Source organism: Petromyzon marinus, chromosome 9 (genome assembly GCF_048934315.1).
Source record: "Petromyzon marinus isolate PM22_M1 ecotype Great Lakes invasive population chromosome 9, UKy_Petmar_22M1.pri1.0, whole genome shotgun sequence".
Lineage (NCBI taxonomy): Eukaryota > Metazoa > Chordata > Hyperoartia > Petromyzontiformes > Petromyzontidae > Petromyzon > Petromyzon marinus.
Window position 1 is genome coordinate 5,690,454 of NC_133675.1, and position 13,319 is coordinate 5,703,772.

General features: G+C 49.7%; 1 protein-coding gene across 6 annotated transcripts in view; it reads left to right on the forward strand.

Moving 5' to 3' along the window:
• The window catches only part of LOC116940652 (uncharacterized), a 49,416-nt gene that overhangs the window by 22,287 nt on the left and 13,810 nt on the right, over nt 1-13,319 (forward strand). For all 6 annotated transcript variants that reach the window (XM_032950765.2, XM_032950770.2, XM_032950769.2 and 3 more), the window contains 12 exons: nt 601-705; nt 1,478-1,540; nt 1,655-1,690; nt 2,497-2,550; nt 6,662-6,697; nt 9,380-9,415; nt 10,300-10,362; nt 12,130-12,165; nt 12,385-12,456; nt 12,709-12,735; nt 12,845-12,898; nt 13,003-13,038. In XM_032950765.2, coding sequence (XP_032806656.1) covers nt 601-705; nt 1,478-1,540; nt 1,655-1,690; nt 2,497-2,550; nt 6,662-6,697; nt 9,380-9,415; nt 10,300-10,362; nt 12,130-12,165; nt 12,385-12,456; nt 12,709-12,735; nt 12,845-12,898; nt 13,003-13,038 — 618 coding nt within the window. The remainder of the gene's footprint in view (nt 1-600; nt 706-1,477; nt 1,541-1,654; nt 1,691-2,496; nt 2,551-6,661; nt 6,698-9,379; nt 9,416-10,299; nt 10,363-12,129; nt 12,166-12,384; nt 12,457-12,708; nt 12,736-12,844; nt 12,899-13,002; nt 13,039-13,319) is intronic.

Here is a 13,319-nt window from a genome sequence, read left to right on the forward strand (position 1 = left end):
GGGCAAAAACACAATTGTTTGTTTCATGAAATAGTATACCTGAAATGTCCAGGGAAACATACTTTTAAACATGCGGAGACATACTCTGCTTTGCTGTATGGACCGTAAATACAGTCCTAAATTACATGGTAACCAAAAGTCACATTATAACGTTTCAAGCAACGGCAAGCCTTCTGAACTTTCCCACTTACAATAGCGTTTCGTTGATGCGCCCGTGCGTCCATTCATTTTTGATTCACAGCAGCACTCATTGCAGCCAGAGGCATCTGGACGCACTGCGTCACCGGCAGTGTTTCCCAGGCAGCCCTGCCCGAGTGGCGTAGCCACTGAGTGTGCAGGACGTGCAACCGCACCCGGAGGCCCACGTTGCCGAAGAGGCCCAGGCTCCGGGCTACAAAGAAGGGGGGGCGGGGGTCAATTGGACAAGGGAGTCCCATTTAATTTGTCGCACAGGGGCCCATGCCAACTATGCCACGCTACTGCTGTGCCTGTTTGTAGTGTATAAAAAAAAATGTGTGTGTGTAATTTTAAAAAGCAAAAACATTTTGCATTGCCCGTCTTGTATGCTGTGAATGGCGCGGGGTGACGCTCCGTGTGTAGGGGAGCCAGGCACCGAGGGGCCTGCTGGGCCGAGGGGCAGGGAGGGCCTGCCCGGCCCACGCGGAGAAACAGGGCCTCCCGGGGCCGGAGAGAAGGGAGAACGAGGTACGGATTCACATGGACAAGTACAGTCTATTCTATAATGTGGTAGCAATTGCATTCCTAAAGAACGCCGCGTTATCGAAAAATCGCGTTATGATAAATAATGTATAATATAAGATAAAGCACAGTCCGCGATAACACCGTGAGATACGCATGCAGGCTGAACAAAGACTGAGGAGCGTGGGTAGCATCTAAAAGCATCCAGCAGCATCCCCACCGATCAAACAACGCCGCTCGCCACAGTCGTTTGCCAATGAGATGGATGCCTTCTGAGCCCGCCAGCGTACAGGCTTGCTTAGCAAGGGCTACAAGAGGACGCCAAATTAGTTTATTTCAGATGTCAGGTGCCTATCGTAGTTGACTGACTGATGTTCATTTTAATAACGTCATAGAATTGTATAGAAAGCTAAAATTGGGCACAAATACAGTTAAGTCGACGCTTATTGCTATAAAACCCAATTATATTTTTTCATTTGGGTCCACAAAAATTGCAACCTAATTTGCAGTGCCTGATGGTTTTACTCGTAGGGCAGGGTCAGTCTTCAGGTCTAAATTATGTTAAGTCTTGTGCTAAATACCTACAAATATGGACCCCATCAGTGAACCAAGTAATTTTTGCGACTGAGGAGTGTGATGTTCAAACTATTAAAAAGTGGGCAAAGCCTGTTACTGTGGTTACTTGTGTAGTGTCAACGAATTCTCCATCTCAATCAGCCCAATGTCAATCAGCCCAATCTAACTTATGGTTCTGTCCACTGTCTGGTGTTTCATGCAGGCGGCCTTGGAGAATCAGGTCTCCCTGGGTCCCCTGGTCTGCCTGGTTCTATTGGTCCTAAAGGTGTGTAAGAACGTTAGCATTGCATACAAACTCCATTAACACTTTCACATTATGCAATTGTTATTTCCCTTGGGTTTTTGTCAGCTTAATAAATCATGATATATTTTTTTAAAGGTTTGCAAGGCATACAGGGGCCACCTGGATTCCAAGGTAATTATTCTATGGAAAAAAACACACCTCATCGTCCACTCTATCTGACATAACCTGGTTCGGTGGTTAGCGTGTGACTCGCAATGAGAAGCTTGAAAATTCGAATCTTAGTCAAGAGTCGACGGAGCCCCTTTATCCCATGAATTTGATCAAAATCAATCCCACTCTGTGGGAAGTCAACAGTGGTTGTCATAATGAATACATCGTACCTACCATAGAAATGTAGAATTTCCTGCACTTTGTATAAACAAGAGGTATTATTGGAAAACTATTTCAGATTTTTGACATTTAACTGCTTACAAACACGTTGGACAAAGTTAAATGTTTTATTGTCCTTATAAGCTTTTGCTCTATTATTATTTGTATTCTTTACGCATTGCATTATCCGTATCAAGCTATGAGATGAAGACATTCCCATTCATAACCTTTGCAGCTAGCAGCGTACCACCCAGTGTCCGAGAACGGCCCCACAAAGTCGACGCCACAACGTTTTACAAAGTCGCTTCAATTGGCCTCTGTCTACACGAGATACACCTGGTTATGTATGCCCTACAAAGAATATCGTACGCCAAATCAAAATAACGTGTTTTGATTCTCATAACTGTTATAAGCCAAACTAAGTGTCGAGTAAATTTTTTTTTTTTAGCTATCATTGGTGAATGGGCTGAGATCAATCGAACCGCCGTTACTCGATGCCCGTATTGGGACCCGATGTTGTCCGTGATTCTGGCTCGGTGCGGTGACGATGGCAGCGGGCCCCTGAGCCACCCCGGGCCACCTCTTAATTCACTGCCTTTGAATTTCAGGCAGTCCCGGCACTGCTGGTTCCAAGGGTGAGGCGGGAACCCCTGGCGCGAAAGGTATCGTCCCACTTTGCCGCCACCCAGCGCACAAAGCAGAACGACAAATCATCATCGCTAAACGCTTTTGGTGTGGAACGAGAGTTACCCCTCGAATGTCCATGGGCAGATAATCCAGAGTGCTTGTGATTTCATGTATATATTTACGGAAAGGCGCCGAATTAATTATTTGCTGGCCCTCACTCGTTATGAGTCAGTGCCCTCATGACCACAAACATGGCGGCAAGCCTGACAAGATAGGAGGGGAAAGGGGTCCACCTGTACCAGAGACTGGGGGGAAAGGGGTCCACTTGTACCAGAGACTGGGGGTAGAGGGGTCCACTTGTACAAGAGAGTGGGGGGTAGAGGGGTCCACTTGTACCAGAGAGTGGGGGTAGAGGGGTCCACTTGTACCAGAGAGTGGGGGGTAGAGGGGTCCACCTGTACCAGAGACTGGGGGTAGAGGGGTCCACCTGTACCAGAGACTGGGGGTAGAGGGGTCCACTTGTACCAGAGAGTGGGGGGTAGAGGGGTCCACTTGTACCAGAGACTGGGGGTAGAGGGGTCCACCTGTACCAGAGACTGGGGGTAGAGGGGTCCACCTGTACCAGAGACTGAGGGGGTAGAGGGGTCCACTTGTACCAGAGACTGAGGGGGTAGAGGGGTCCACTTGTACCAGAGAGTGGGGTAGAGGGGTCCACCTGTACCAGAGACTGGGGGTAGAGGGGTCCACCTGTACCAGAGACTGGGGGTAGAGGGGTCCACTTGTACCAGAGAGTGGGGGGTAGAGGGGTCCACTTGTACCAGAGACTGGGGGTAGAGGGGTCCACTTGTACCAGAGACTGGGGGTAGAGGGGTCCACCTGTACCAGAGACTGGGGGGAAAGGGGTCCACTTGTACCAGAGACTGGGGGTAGAGGGGTCCACCTGTACCAGAGACTGGGGGGAAAGGGGTCCACTTGTACCAGAGACTGGGGGTAGAGGGGTCCACCTGTACCAGAGACTGGGGGGAAAGGGGTCCATTTGTACCAGAGACTGGGAGTAGAGGGGTCCACCTGTACCAGAGAGTGGGGGGGTAGAGGGGTCCACCTGTACCAGAGACTGGGGGGGAGAGGAGTCCACTTGTACCAGAGACTGGGGGGGTAGAGGGGTCCACTTGTACCAGAGACTGAGGGGGTAGAGGGGTCCACTTGTACCAGAGACTGGGGGTAGAGGGGTCCACTTGTACCAGAGACTGGGGGTAGAGGGGTCCACTTGTACCAGAGACTGGGGGTAGAGGGGTCCACTTGTACCAGAGACTGGGGGGGAAAGGGGTCCACTTGTACCAGAGACTGGGGGGGAAAGGCGTCCACCTGTACCAGAGACTGGGGGTAGAGGGGTCCACTTGTACCAGAGAGTGGGGGTAGAGGGGTCCACTTGTACCAGAGAGTGGGGGGTAGAGGGGTCCACCTGTACCAGAGACTGGGGGTAGAGGGGTCCACCTGTACCAGAGACTGGGGGTAGAGGGGTCCACTTGTACCAGAGAGTGGGGGGTAGAGGGGTCCACTTGTACCAGAGACTGGGGGTAGAGGGGTCCACCTGTACCAGAGACTGGGGGTAGAGGGGTCCACCTGTACCAGAGACTGAGGGGGTAGAGGGGTCCACTTGTACCAGAGACTGAGGGGGTAGAGGGGTCCACTTGTACCAGAGAGTGGGGTAGAGGGGTCCACCTGTACCAGAGACTGGGGGTAGAGGGGTCCACCTGTACCAGAGACTGGGGGTAGAGGGGTCCACTTGTACCAGAGAGTGGGGGGTAGAGGGGTCCACTTGTACCAGAGACTGGGGGTAGAGGGGTCCACTTGTACCAGAGACTGGGGGTAGAGGGGTCCACCTGTACCAGAGACTGGGGGGAAAGGGGTCCACTTGTACCAGAGACTGGGGGTAGAGGGGTCCACCTGTACCAGAGACTGGGGGGAAAGGGGTCCACTTGTACCAGAGACTGGGGGTAGAGGGGTCCACCTGTACCAGAGACTGGGGGGAAAGGGGTCCATTTGTACCAGAGACTGGGAGTAGAGGGGTCCACCTGTACCAGAGAGTGGGGGGGTAGAGGGGTCCACTTGTACCAGAGACTGGGGGTAGAGGGGTCCACTTGTACCAGAGACTGGGGGGGTAGAGGGGTCCACTTGTACCAGAGACTGAGGGGGTAGAGGGGTCCACTTGTACCAGAGACTGGGGGTAGAGGGGTCCACTTGTACCAGAGACTGGGGGTAGAGGGGTCCACTTGTACCAGAGACTGGGGGTAGAGGGGTCCACTTGTACCAGAGACTGGGGGGGAAAGGGGTCCACTTGTACCAGAGACTGGGGGGGAAAGGCGTCCACCTGTACCAGAGACTGGGGGTAGAGGGGTCCACTTGTACCAGAGACTGGGGGTAGAGGGGTCCACTTGTACCAGAGACTGAGGGGGTAGAGGGGTCCACTTGTACCAGAGAGTGGGGGGTAGAGGGGTCCACCTGTACCAGAGACTGGGGGTAGAGGGGTCCACCTGTACCAGAGACTGGGGGTAGAGGGGTCCACTTGTACCAGAGAGTGGGGGGTAGAGGGGTCCACTTGTACCAGAGACTGAGGGGGTAGAGGGGTCCACTTGTACCAGAGACTGGGGGTAGAGGGGTCCACTTGTACCAGAGACTGGGGGTAGAGGGGTCCACTTGTACCAGAGACTGGGGGGAAAGGGGTCCACTTGTACCAGAGACTGGGGGTAGAGGGGTCCACCTGTACCAGAGACTGGGGGGAAAGGGGTCCACTTGTACCAGAGACTGGGGGTAGAGGGGTCCACCTGTACCAGAGACTGGGGGGAAAGGGGTCCACTTGTACCAGAGACTGGGGGTAGAGGGGTCCACCTGTACCAGAGACTGGGGGGAAAGGGGTCCATTTGTACCAGAGACTGGGAGTAGAGGGGTCCACCTGTACCAGAGAGTGGGGGGGTAGAGGGGTCCACCTGTACCAGAGACTGGGGGGGAGAGGAGTCCACTTGTACCAGAGACTGGGGGGGTAGAGGGGTCCACTTGTACCAGAGACTGAGGGGGTAGAGGGGTCCACTTGTACCAGAGACTGGGGGTAGAGGGGTCCACTTGTACCAGAGACTGGGGGTAGAGGGGTCCACTTGTACCAGAGACTGGGGGTAGAGGGGTCCACTTGTACCAGAGACTGGGGGGGAAAGGGGTCCACTTGTACCAGAGACTGGGGGGGAAAGGGGTCCACCTGTACCAGAGACTGGGGGTAGAGGGGTCCACTTGTACCAGAGACTGGGGGTAGAGGGGTCCACTTGTACCAGAGACTGAGGGGGTAGAGGGGTCCACTTGTACCAGAGAGTGGGGGGTAGAGGGGTCCACTTGTACCAGAGACTGGGGGTAGAGGGGTCCACTTGTACCAGAGACTGGGGGGGAAAGGGGTCCACTTGTACCAGAGACTGGGGGGGAAAGGGGTCCACCTGTACCAGAGACTGGGGGTAGAGGGGTCCACTTGTACCAGAGACTGAGGGTAGAGGGGTCCACTTGTACCAGAGACTGAGGGGGTAGAGGGGTCCACTTGTACCAGAGAGTGGGGGGTAGAGGGGTCCACTTGTACCAGAGACTGGGGGTAGAGGGGTCCACTTGTACCAGAGACTGAGGGGGTAGAGGGGTCCACTTGTACCAGAGACTGGGGGGGAAAGGGGTCCACTTGTACCAGAGACTGAGGGGGTAGAGGGGTCCACTTGTACCAGAGAGTGGGGGGTAGAGGGGTCCACTTGTACCAGAGACTGGGGGTAGAGGGGTCCACTTGTACCAGAGACTGGGGGGGAAAGGGGTCCACCTGTACCAGAGAGGGGCGCCAAGCATGAGATTATATTTTTTATTTATATGGGAAGTGATGGAGGCTCTCGGCCAACATCATATACTGGGGCACCAAATCTCTCTTGAGAAGCAATGCAAACACATTTTGAATTCTACACATTCTCCTACATTCTACATTGGACAATACACACTTTATTATAGCCACTTTGCATATATTTTGCATTATCCGCGTGTGTTTGTTTGATCTGGGCCATCCCTCTCACTCCCCATTAGCTCGTATAATTGAGAATTGAATGCCCACTGCTTCTCTGTGTGTGTGCACAGGTGATAAGGGCATTGACGGTGCTCCTGGAGCTAAAGGTAAGGAGGCAACGTTCGTGCTCGGACTGAACTATTGCAGGCTTACGGGATTTCAATCGAGATTTCTGCCATGTAGGAACACACCACATTCAATACAGTATCAGTGTGTGTGTGTGTGTCTATATAGATACGTAGATAATGTATGGATATTTATACAATACGTAACGGTAAAAAATCTTGGAGTAAAATGTGGAACGCATGTACTCGATGTATTGGTGGGGAGCGATAGTGTCGCGGTTAGCGCGATGCGCTACTAACCCGGCAACCCGGGTTCAATTCCCGCTCACGGCCAACACCATTGACGATTATCTGAACCGGTCCTGGGCATCCCCTCGTTCGACTCAGCCTCAAATGAGTACCTGGTGCGGTGCGTAAACATCGCCACCGGGGAGGCAAAGGCGGCTGGGCGTGGTGTTGGAGACCCCACCCCCTCGTGTGCCGCGTCGACCTTCATAGGTGCTAACAGCACTTGCCCCAACAGTCTGGTTAAGGCTAAACGGGGGATCTTTGTCTTTGTAGCGTGACAAAACCGTCGGCCGTGCTCTATCCACGGCTGGAGCAAAGGCCTCCAGAAGTTTGTCGCCGCCCTTCACAGCCCCATGATGAAATAAATATATCTCGCTCGCCCACACGAACCAATCTCATCGTTTCACCTCCGTGGTGGTCATCCTCAAATATTTGTTTAATGATTCAGCTGGCACTGCAATCAGTCCCGACCACTGACCAGTATCCCACATAGCAATGTGTCCTGTCCCAAGCATTGCAGCGATAATGCATAATTCGTAATAAGTATATCGAGGGTGAATATTGTAGTGAGTTCAACTGAGTCACAGACGTACTCTTTGGAGGCAACACATTTATTGATACCAACACAAAGGGTAACTGCCCCTTTACCAGATAACCACCTATGGTGGTGGACCACCAGGCTAACTACACTAATTACACTGGGAGTAGCTACATGACCACCAGGCTAACTACACTAATTACACCGTAACTAGCTACGTGACCACCAGGCTAACTACACTAATTACACTGGGAGTAGCTACATGACCACCAGGCTAACTACACTAATTACACCGTAACTAGCTACGTGACCACCAGGCTAACTACACTAATTACACTGGGAGTAGCTACAACGGACAGGACCCCAGCTTGGGTCCAAGTCCACGTGTTGGTGACTCTTCTCGGACGTCAGACGTAGATCTTCAAGATGACAACAGCAACGCTGAACCCCGGTCCCCCTGGGGACCCGACTTAAATCCTCACTGGTCGTGGCTGGACCCGCCCTTGACCACGACCACCTCGAATCCTCTAGCATGAGCTCCCCCTGACACGTGACCACCCCTAGCCCTCCACTTGGGGGCCCCCTGTGTAGACTTTACCAGTCACGTGTCCTCCGGGGTCAACCAGAGTGCCACGGCCTATAGTAACCCCATTCCCTGGCTGACACTCTCACACCCCATCCTGTAGGGGTCGGCACTGCACGCCCAGCGTGGTGCCACTCAGCGCTATCCATCAGCGCTTACCGAGCCCCTCCAGGGCCGGTACTACACCCACATCCACGTGGTGTCCACGACGTCAATGCATCGCACGCCGTGCCTCTCTAGGGCCGGCATTACACAGTGACGTCCGCGATGTCACTACATCATCAACGCTCCACCACTCGACAGTTTCATTATATCAAGTTGTCGCGTTGGCATAAATGCCAATTGATTTGGTTTATCAGCAAAATCGGAGGAATGCTGAAAGGCAAATACATTTATTGACGATGTTTTAAGTTCCACTGGAGATCACATCCAGCATAAGTTTTAAATTAGCACTCAACTAAATACATAATTACATTAAAAAAATTCTAGCCATTTAGATTAAATCAGTTGATGATTTAAAGTCATACTGTAACACCAACAATATCTTAAATCAACCTGTATCACTAATTCCTCATCGTGCTATCGCCATGTTGATTAAAATATCCCTATTAACCAAATAACGCTTAACTAGAACCACATTAGTATTTTTTTGTATCCTGTTTGATTACTAACACAATGCACCCTAACATAACAAAGGAAAGACTATTTTCACCAATTGCTAAATTGATTCACCCTATCACGTTAATCTGCCAATCACAACCAATCAACTCTAATTATGAAACCGATTCACCTGCGTGGCTGATCTGATGATGTCATGTCGCCTACTGAAGAACCCGGATGAGGAATCTCTTTCACGTGAGATCTCAGCTTTTGTCAACACTCCATGGTGATGCTAGATGTCATCTCCAGTGATGCGTCGTATGAATGTCCCAAAAAAGTCTTACTTTTAAACATTCAGATCTTTTGCAGAAAAAACAAATTAATTGCCGCATTCGCCCGCGTGACTTTAATTTGGTGGAGGGGTTGCAGTTAACCCAAAAGCAATTTACTATAAATCGTAATTAAAGGTTTTACCCTTTGGCAATATAACAGCAGGTGTTCAGACGTTCAAACACCAAATAGATACCTTTTACAAGGCATCAAGTCTGCATTAACCACCAGTGTTAGACTAGAGAACGCCAAAAGGCGAACAGTGCAAAGACAATGCTAGTATCAGAAGATACGAATCGTAATATCGATCGTGAAAGCCTACGTATAAAATTAGAGAATGCATAATTAATCAATTCTTACATTGTAAACAAAAATCTTTTTCTAGGCGAGGCTGGTGAACGAGGACAGAGAGGCGCTGCCGGTGAGTTGCAATGATTACGCATTCATAGGAAATCATAAAACATATTCAAAATATTAACAACACAAATTTACCTCCCAAACTAAAAAACAAGTGGGGGCATTTTGAGATAAGGATCCAACTTGCCATAGAAGGGATCAATATTTTAGTTTTATCATTTAGGTGTGCATCATTTTGAGTCATCTGTGGAACACAATGGTTTACTCTTGTTTCATAATACCACGAAACACTCCGCTCTCTGACATTTGAAAAGTTTTGGTCGTAAAGATTGTTGGGTGGCTCAAAGCCAGCGCTGCTCATGGTTCAAATCTGATAAGCCATTCGTAATTAAACTGCGGAATGAGTTGATGTTATCAGCCTAACAAACTAAAATAACTGCCTATTAAATTTGTGGTTTTAATTAAATTTTGCCTGATTTCCAGCTTTGCGACTTAAACACGTCGATTGGCTGCCATGCTACATCTCTATAGCAGGACACGTGGAAGTAATGCACCCACCTCTAGTGAGGTTAAGGGGTCACTTGAAGGTATCTCATAAATAGTTCTGTGATATCACCTTCTGCGGGCTGTTCCCTAACACAGAGGATGATGCTCTGTGGCAGTTCTGGATGGACGATATCTCATGACCTGATGGTGACTAGGGGGGGGGAAATTTTACACACACATAAATATTCCCAAATATTTAAACTTTACAACCTCCTTTGAACTTTAAACCAGGTGGGAGGGCTCTTCAGAGATAAAGATCTACGACAGCACTCAGCACACACCCACCCCCCTCTTCTCCCAATAACTTTGTGATGAAATTTTAGTCGCGAACAAATACACAAACACACAACAACGCCGTCGTCATAATCATCGTGATCATGGGCATGCGCTGCCGTGCTGCAGGCGAAGTCGGGGCTCGAGGTCCTGCCGGGAGCCCTGGGGAGCCCGGAGTCAAGGGCGTGCCAGGTGCGTGACCACGCAAAGGACAAATAAACTCGTTTTTTGTTAAAGTTTTTTTTTTTAAACCACCGGTTTTATTCACAACTTCGTTTAACGCACGGGCGAGAAGTACGTCGATGATGCGAATGAATCTTCAATGTACAACTGTTTGTTTGTGTGGAGTGAGGGTGCCCGTAACTCGTTGACACGGAGCAGGATGCGCTTTGAGACGCGTGGCGCCTGCTTCTTGGGCGAGGCGAACCGAGAGTTTAGGGACCGCGGCGTTTTTGACCTGCACGCAAATATAAAAATAATAAGGCGTCCATACAAAATGTTAATTGCTTTAAAGGAGCCAATTCGTCGATGAATTGATGCCGATTTTGATACAGGCATGCATTGTCACCGGATCTGAGTGCGCGTGCAAAACGTGGAATTGATTGGACAACGGCAAGTAGACTAAATTTTGCTTACAAGATTTGACCACGACGAACACAGGAGTCAAGTTAAGTAGAACCGTTGAAACAAACGATGCGAACTGATCGAGGAGACGCACTGGCACTAACTCAGGCGTGCAATGATCCACACCTCTGGCAGCGATTCAACAGAGATGTCATACCTTGGGAGGTCACGTCTCCAACGAGGAATCGATACATTTTCACATCGATTTCACCGTCTCGTTTGCAGCATTTATTTTCGTAGGTACATTTGTAGGGTTTCGGTCGCTCCATTGTGTCTAACATTGGCGTGTCTTTTAACTGTATATCCACATACGTTGAAGATGATCAATACTTGTGTCACAAGCACATATCACAGGCATTCGAGTCGACTGTCGTTGATGGACAAAGCATTCTTACGCGCCTGGCAATTTTACAGAATAGGTGAAACTCGGGACATGATATCTACACACGAGACAAAGGTCCCCCATATAGCCTTAAAAAGACTTAAGTCCTGTTAGCGAGCGCCGGCACGGCACACAGCGGGCAAGGTGACCAACACCACGCCCGGCCGCCTTTGTCTCCCCAGTGGTGATTTTTCACACCACACCAAGTACTCATTTGAGGCTGAGTCGACCTAGGGGAGGCCCAGGACCGGTTCAGATAGTCGTCACGACTCGGGTTGCTAGGTCCGCAGTGGAGCGCGCTAACCACTGTGCCACCGCTCCCCAAACAGCCAACACGGAGCACCCCAACATTCCCAGCATAAAGGGGCCACCAAAGCTACGCATAGAGAACAACAGAGGGACCGTAACAGACAGAGTGATAATGGTTATGAGCTGTGCGGCAAGGCAGCCTTACATGGTAGGGCCAACTCCTTGGGTACCCCGTGTCGTGCAGAACCATGAAAACAATGACCAACACGGACACAGACACGACCAATTGTCCTAGGGCACATACCAGAGGTCCTTAAGCAAGCAAGACAGCATTGTAATAAGGACCGGGTTAAATCATGGTATTCGTGGTTGTAAACAATCAATGTCATTTTAATATGGAGGCTTTATTATGGAAGCAATGCCATCTTTGCCTTCCTGTTTTGCCCATGTGCTGGTGTATTAACACGAAGCCATTTCTGAATCCAATGCTGTCGTAATGCTTCTCAGCAATGGTTTCTTCACGGAGGTTGCTAAACCACACTTCACCAAGGTGGTAATTGCGGGTTGGTGATCGGGGGGTGCATTTAAACCTGGTTCTGAAATTACTTGTCACGAATGTCGTTCATGACGCTGAATAGAAATAATGATTAAACTGTTTAGCTTTTCTCAAAGAAATTGCTAAGATTATGAATGTGCTTGTGTAGGTGACGGTGGTGCTGAGGGGCGGCCAGGATCCAGAGGTATGACGCCGTTGGTGCCTCGCCATCTGTGGAAATCAGGATGATGGCCTGCCTCTCAGAGCAAAAGATTTCAGATTTCACGTTCGTCCCGAATTCGCCAAGTTAGAGCTTGCCCAAATGCACGATACTGCGGTCATGAGTGTGTGTGTGTATATAATTTCAACTTGCAGTCGAAACTCTATCTCAAAGGCATTCATGAAATGTGTGCCTATGATGTAGGCGAGCCAGGGCTTGTTGGACTTCCTGGGCCGAGGGGACCTCAAGGAAACCAGGGAGATCAAGGCGCTCAAGGTAAGGAGTTCCAACAACCCTTGCTTGTTGCCCTGTTTGAGATATTGGATCTGGTACGGCAATGCTACATACTGTAGTTTTACTCTCGCTCGTGACATGTAACATGGAACGTGCCTTCGTAAAGCATTATTTTCATTGGATATATTGGAGGGCAAAGAGGAAATCTTTGAAACAAACGTGTCTGAAACAGCCATGATTTCATCAATTTCCACAACTGGCAGTTCTAAATCGTTATCCTATGTTTCTCTTCAGGCCCACAAGGACCACCTGGACAAGCAGGTACTGTTTTGACATTGAAAATAAATCATTTTAATTTGCTACATTATTATTATACACACTTTCATGGTGGCTCATTCCCTCCATTCCTTTCTACTCAATACATTTTCAGGTACTCCTGGAGAGCCAGGGAAATCAGGAATCCCTGGAGAACCAGGCTCTAAAGGTGAACACAACACAAACCAGCAACTAATAAACAAAACGTCAATGCCGATGCCCAGCAGGAGGAGATTTTTTTTTTTAAACTTCCATTTGTGCTCTGTGTCACAGGAGAAACTGGCTCTCCTGGAAAGATTTTGAATTTCGGTACGTAGTTTTTCACTGAAAGTTTAATTGTTATACCATTAAATGTGTTCTTATCTCTGTACTCGGCTAATGTTATTGCACTGTCAGAGTTTCAAGTTACGGCTGCATTAGCACGTGCAGCCCTCTTGTCATTCCACTGCTGGATGAGGGGCCTCCTTATGCCATGCGGATTGTGGGTGGTTATTTAACCATTCTTCACTGTGCTTGTCAGTGCAGATTGAAGGTGGGGAGCATACACACTGGAGCATAGAAGTACAGTTTAACAGTGCATTTATTGCACT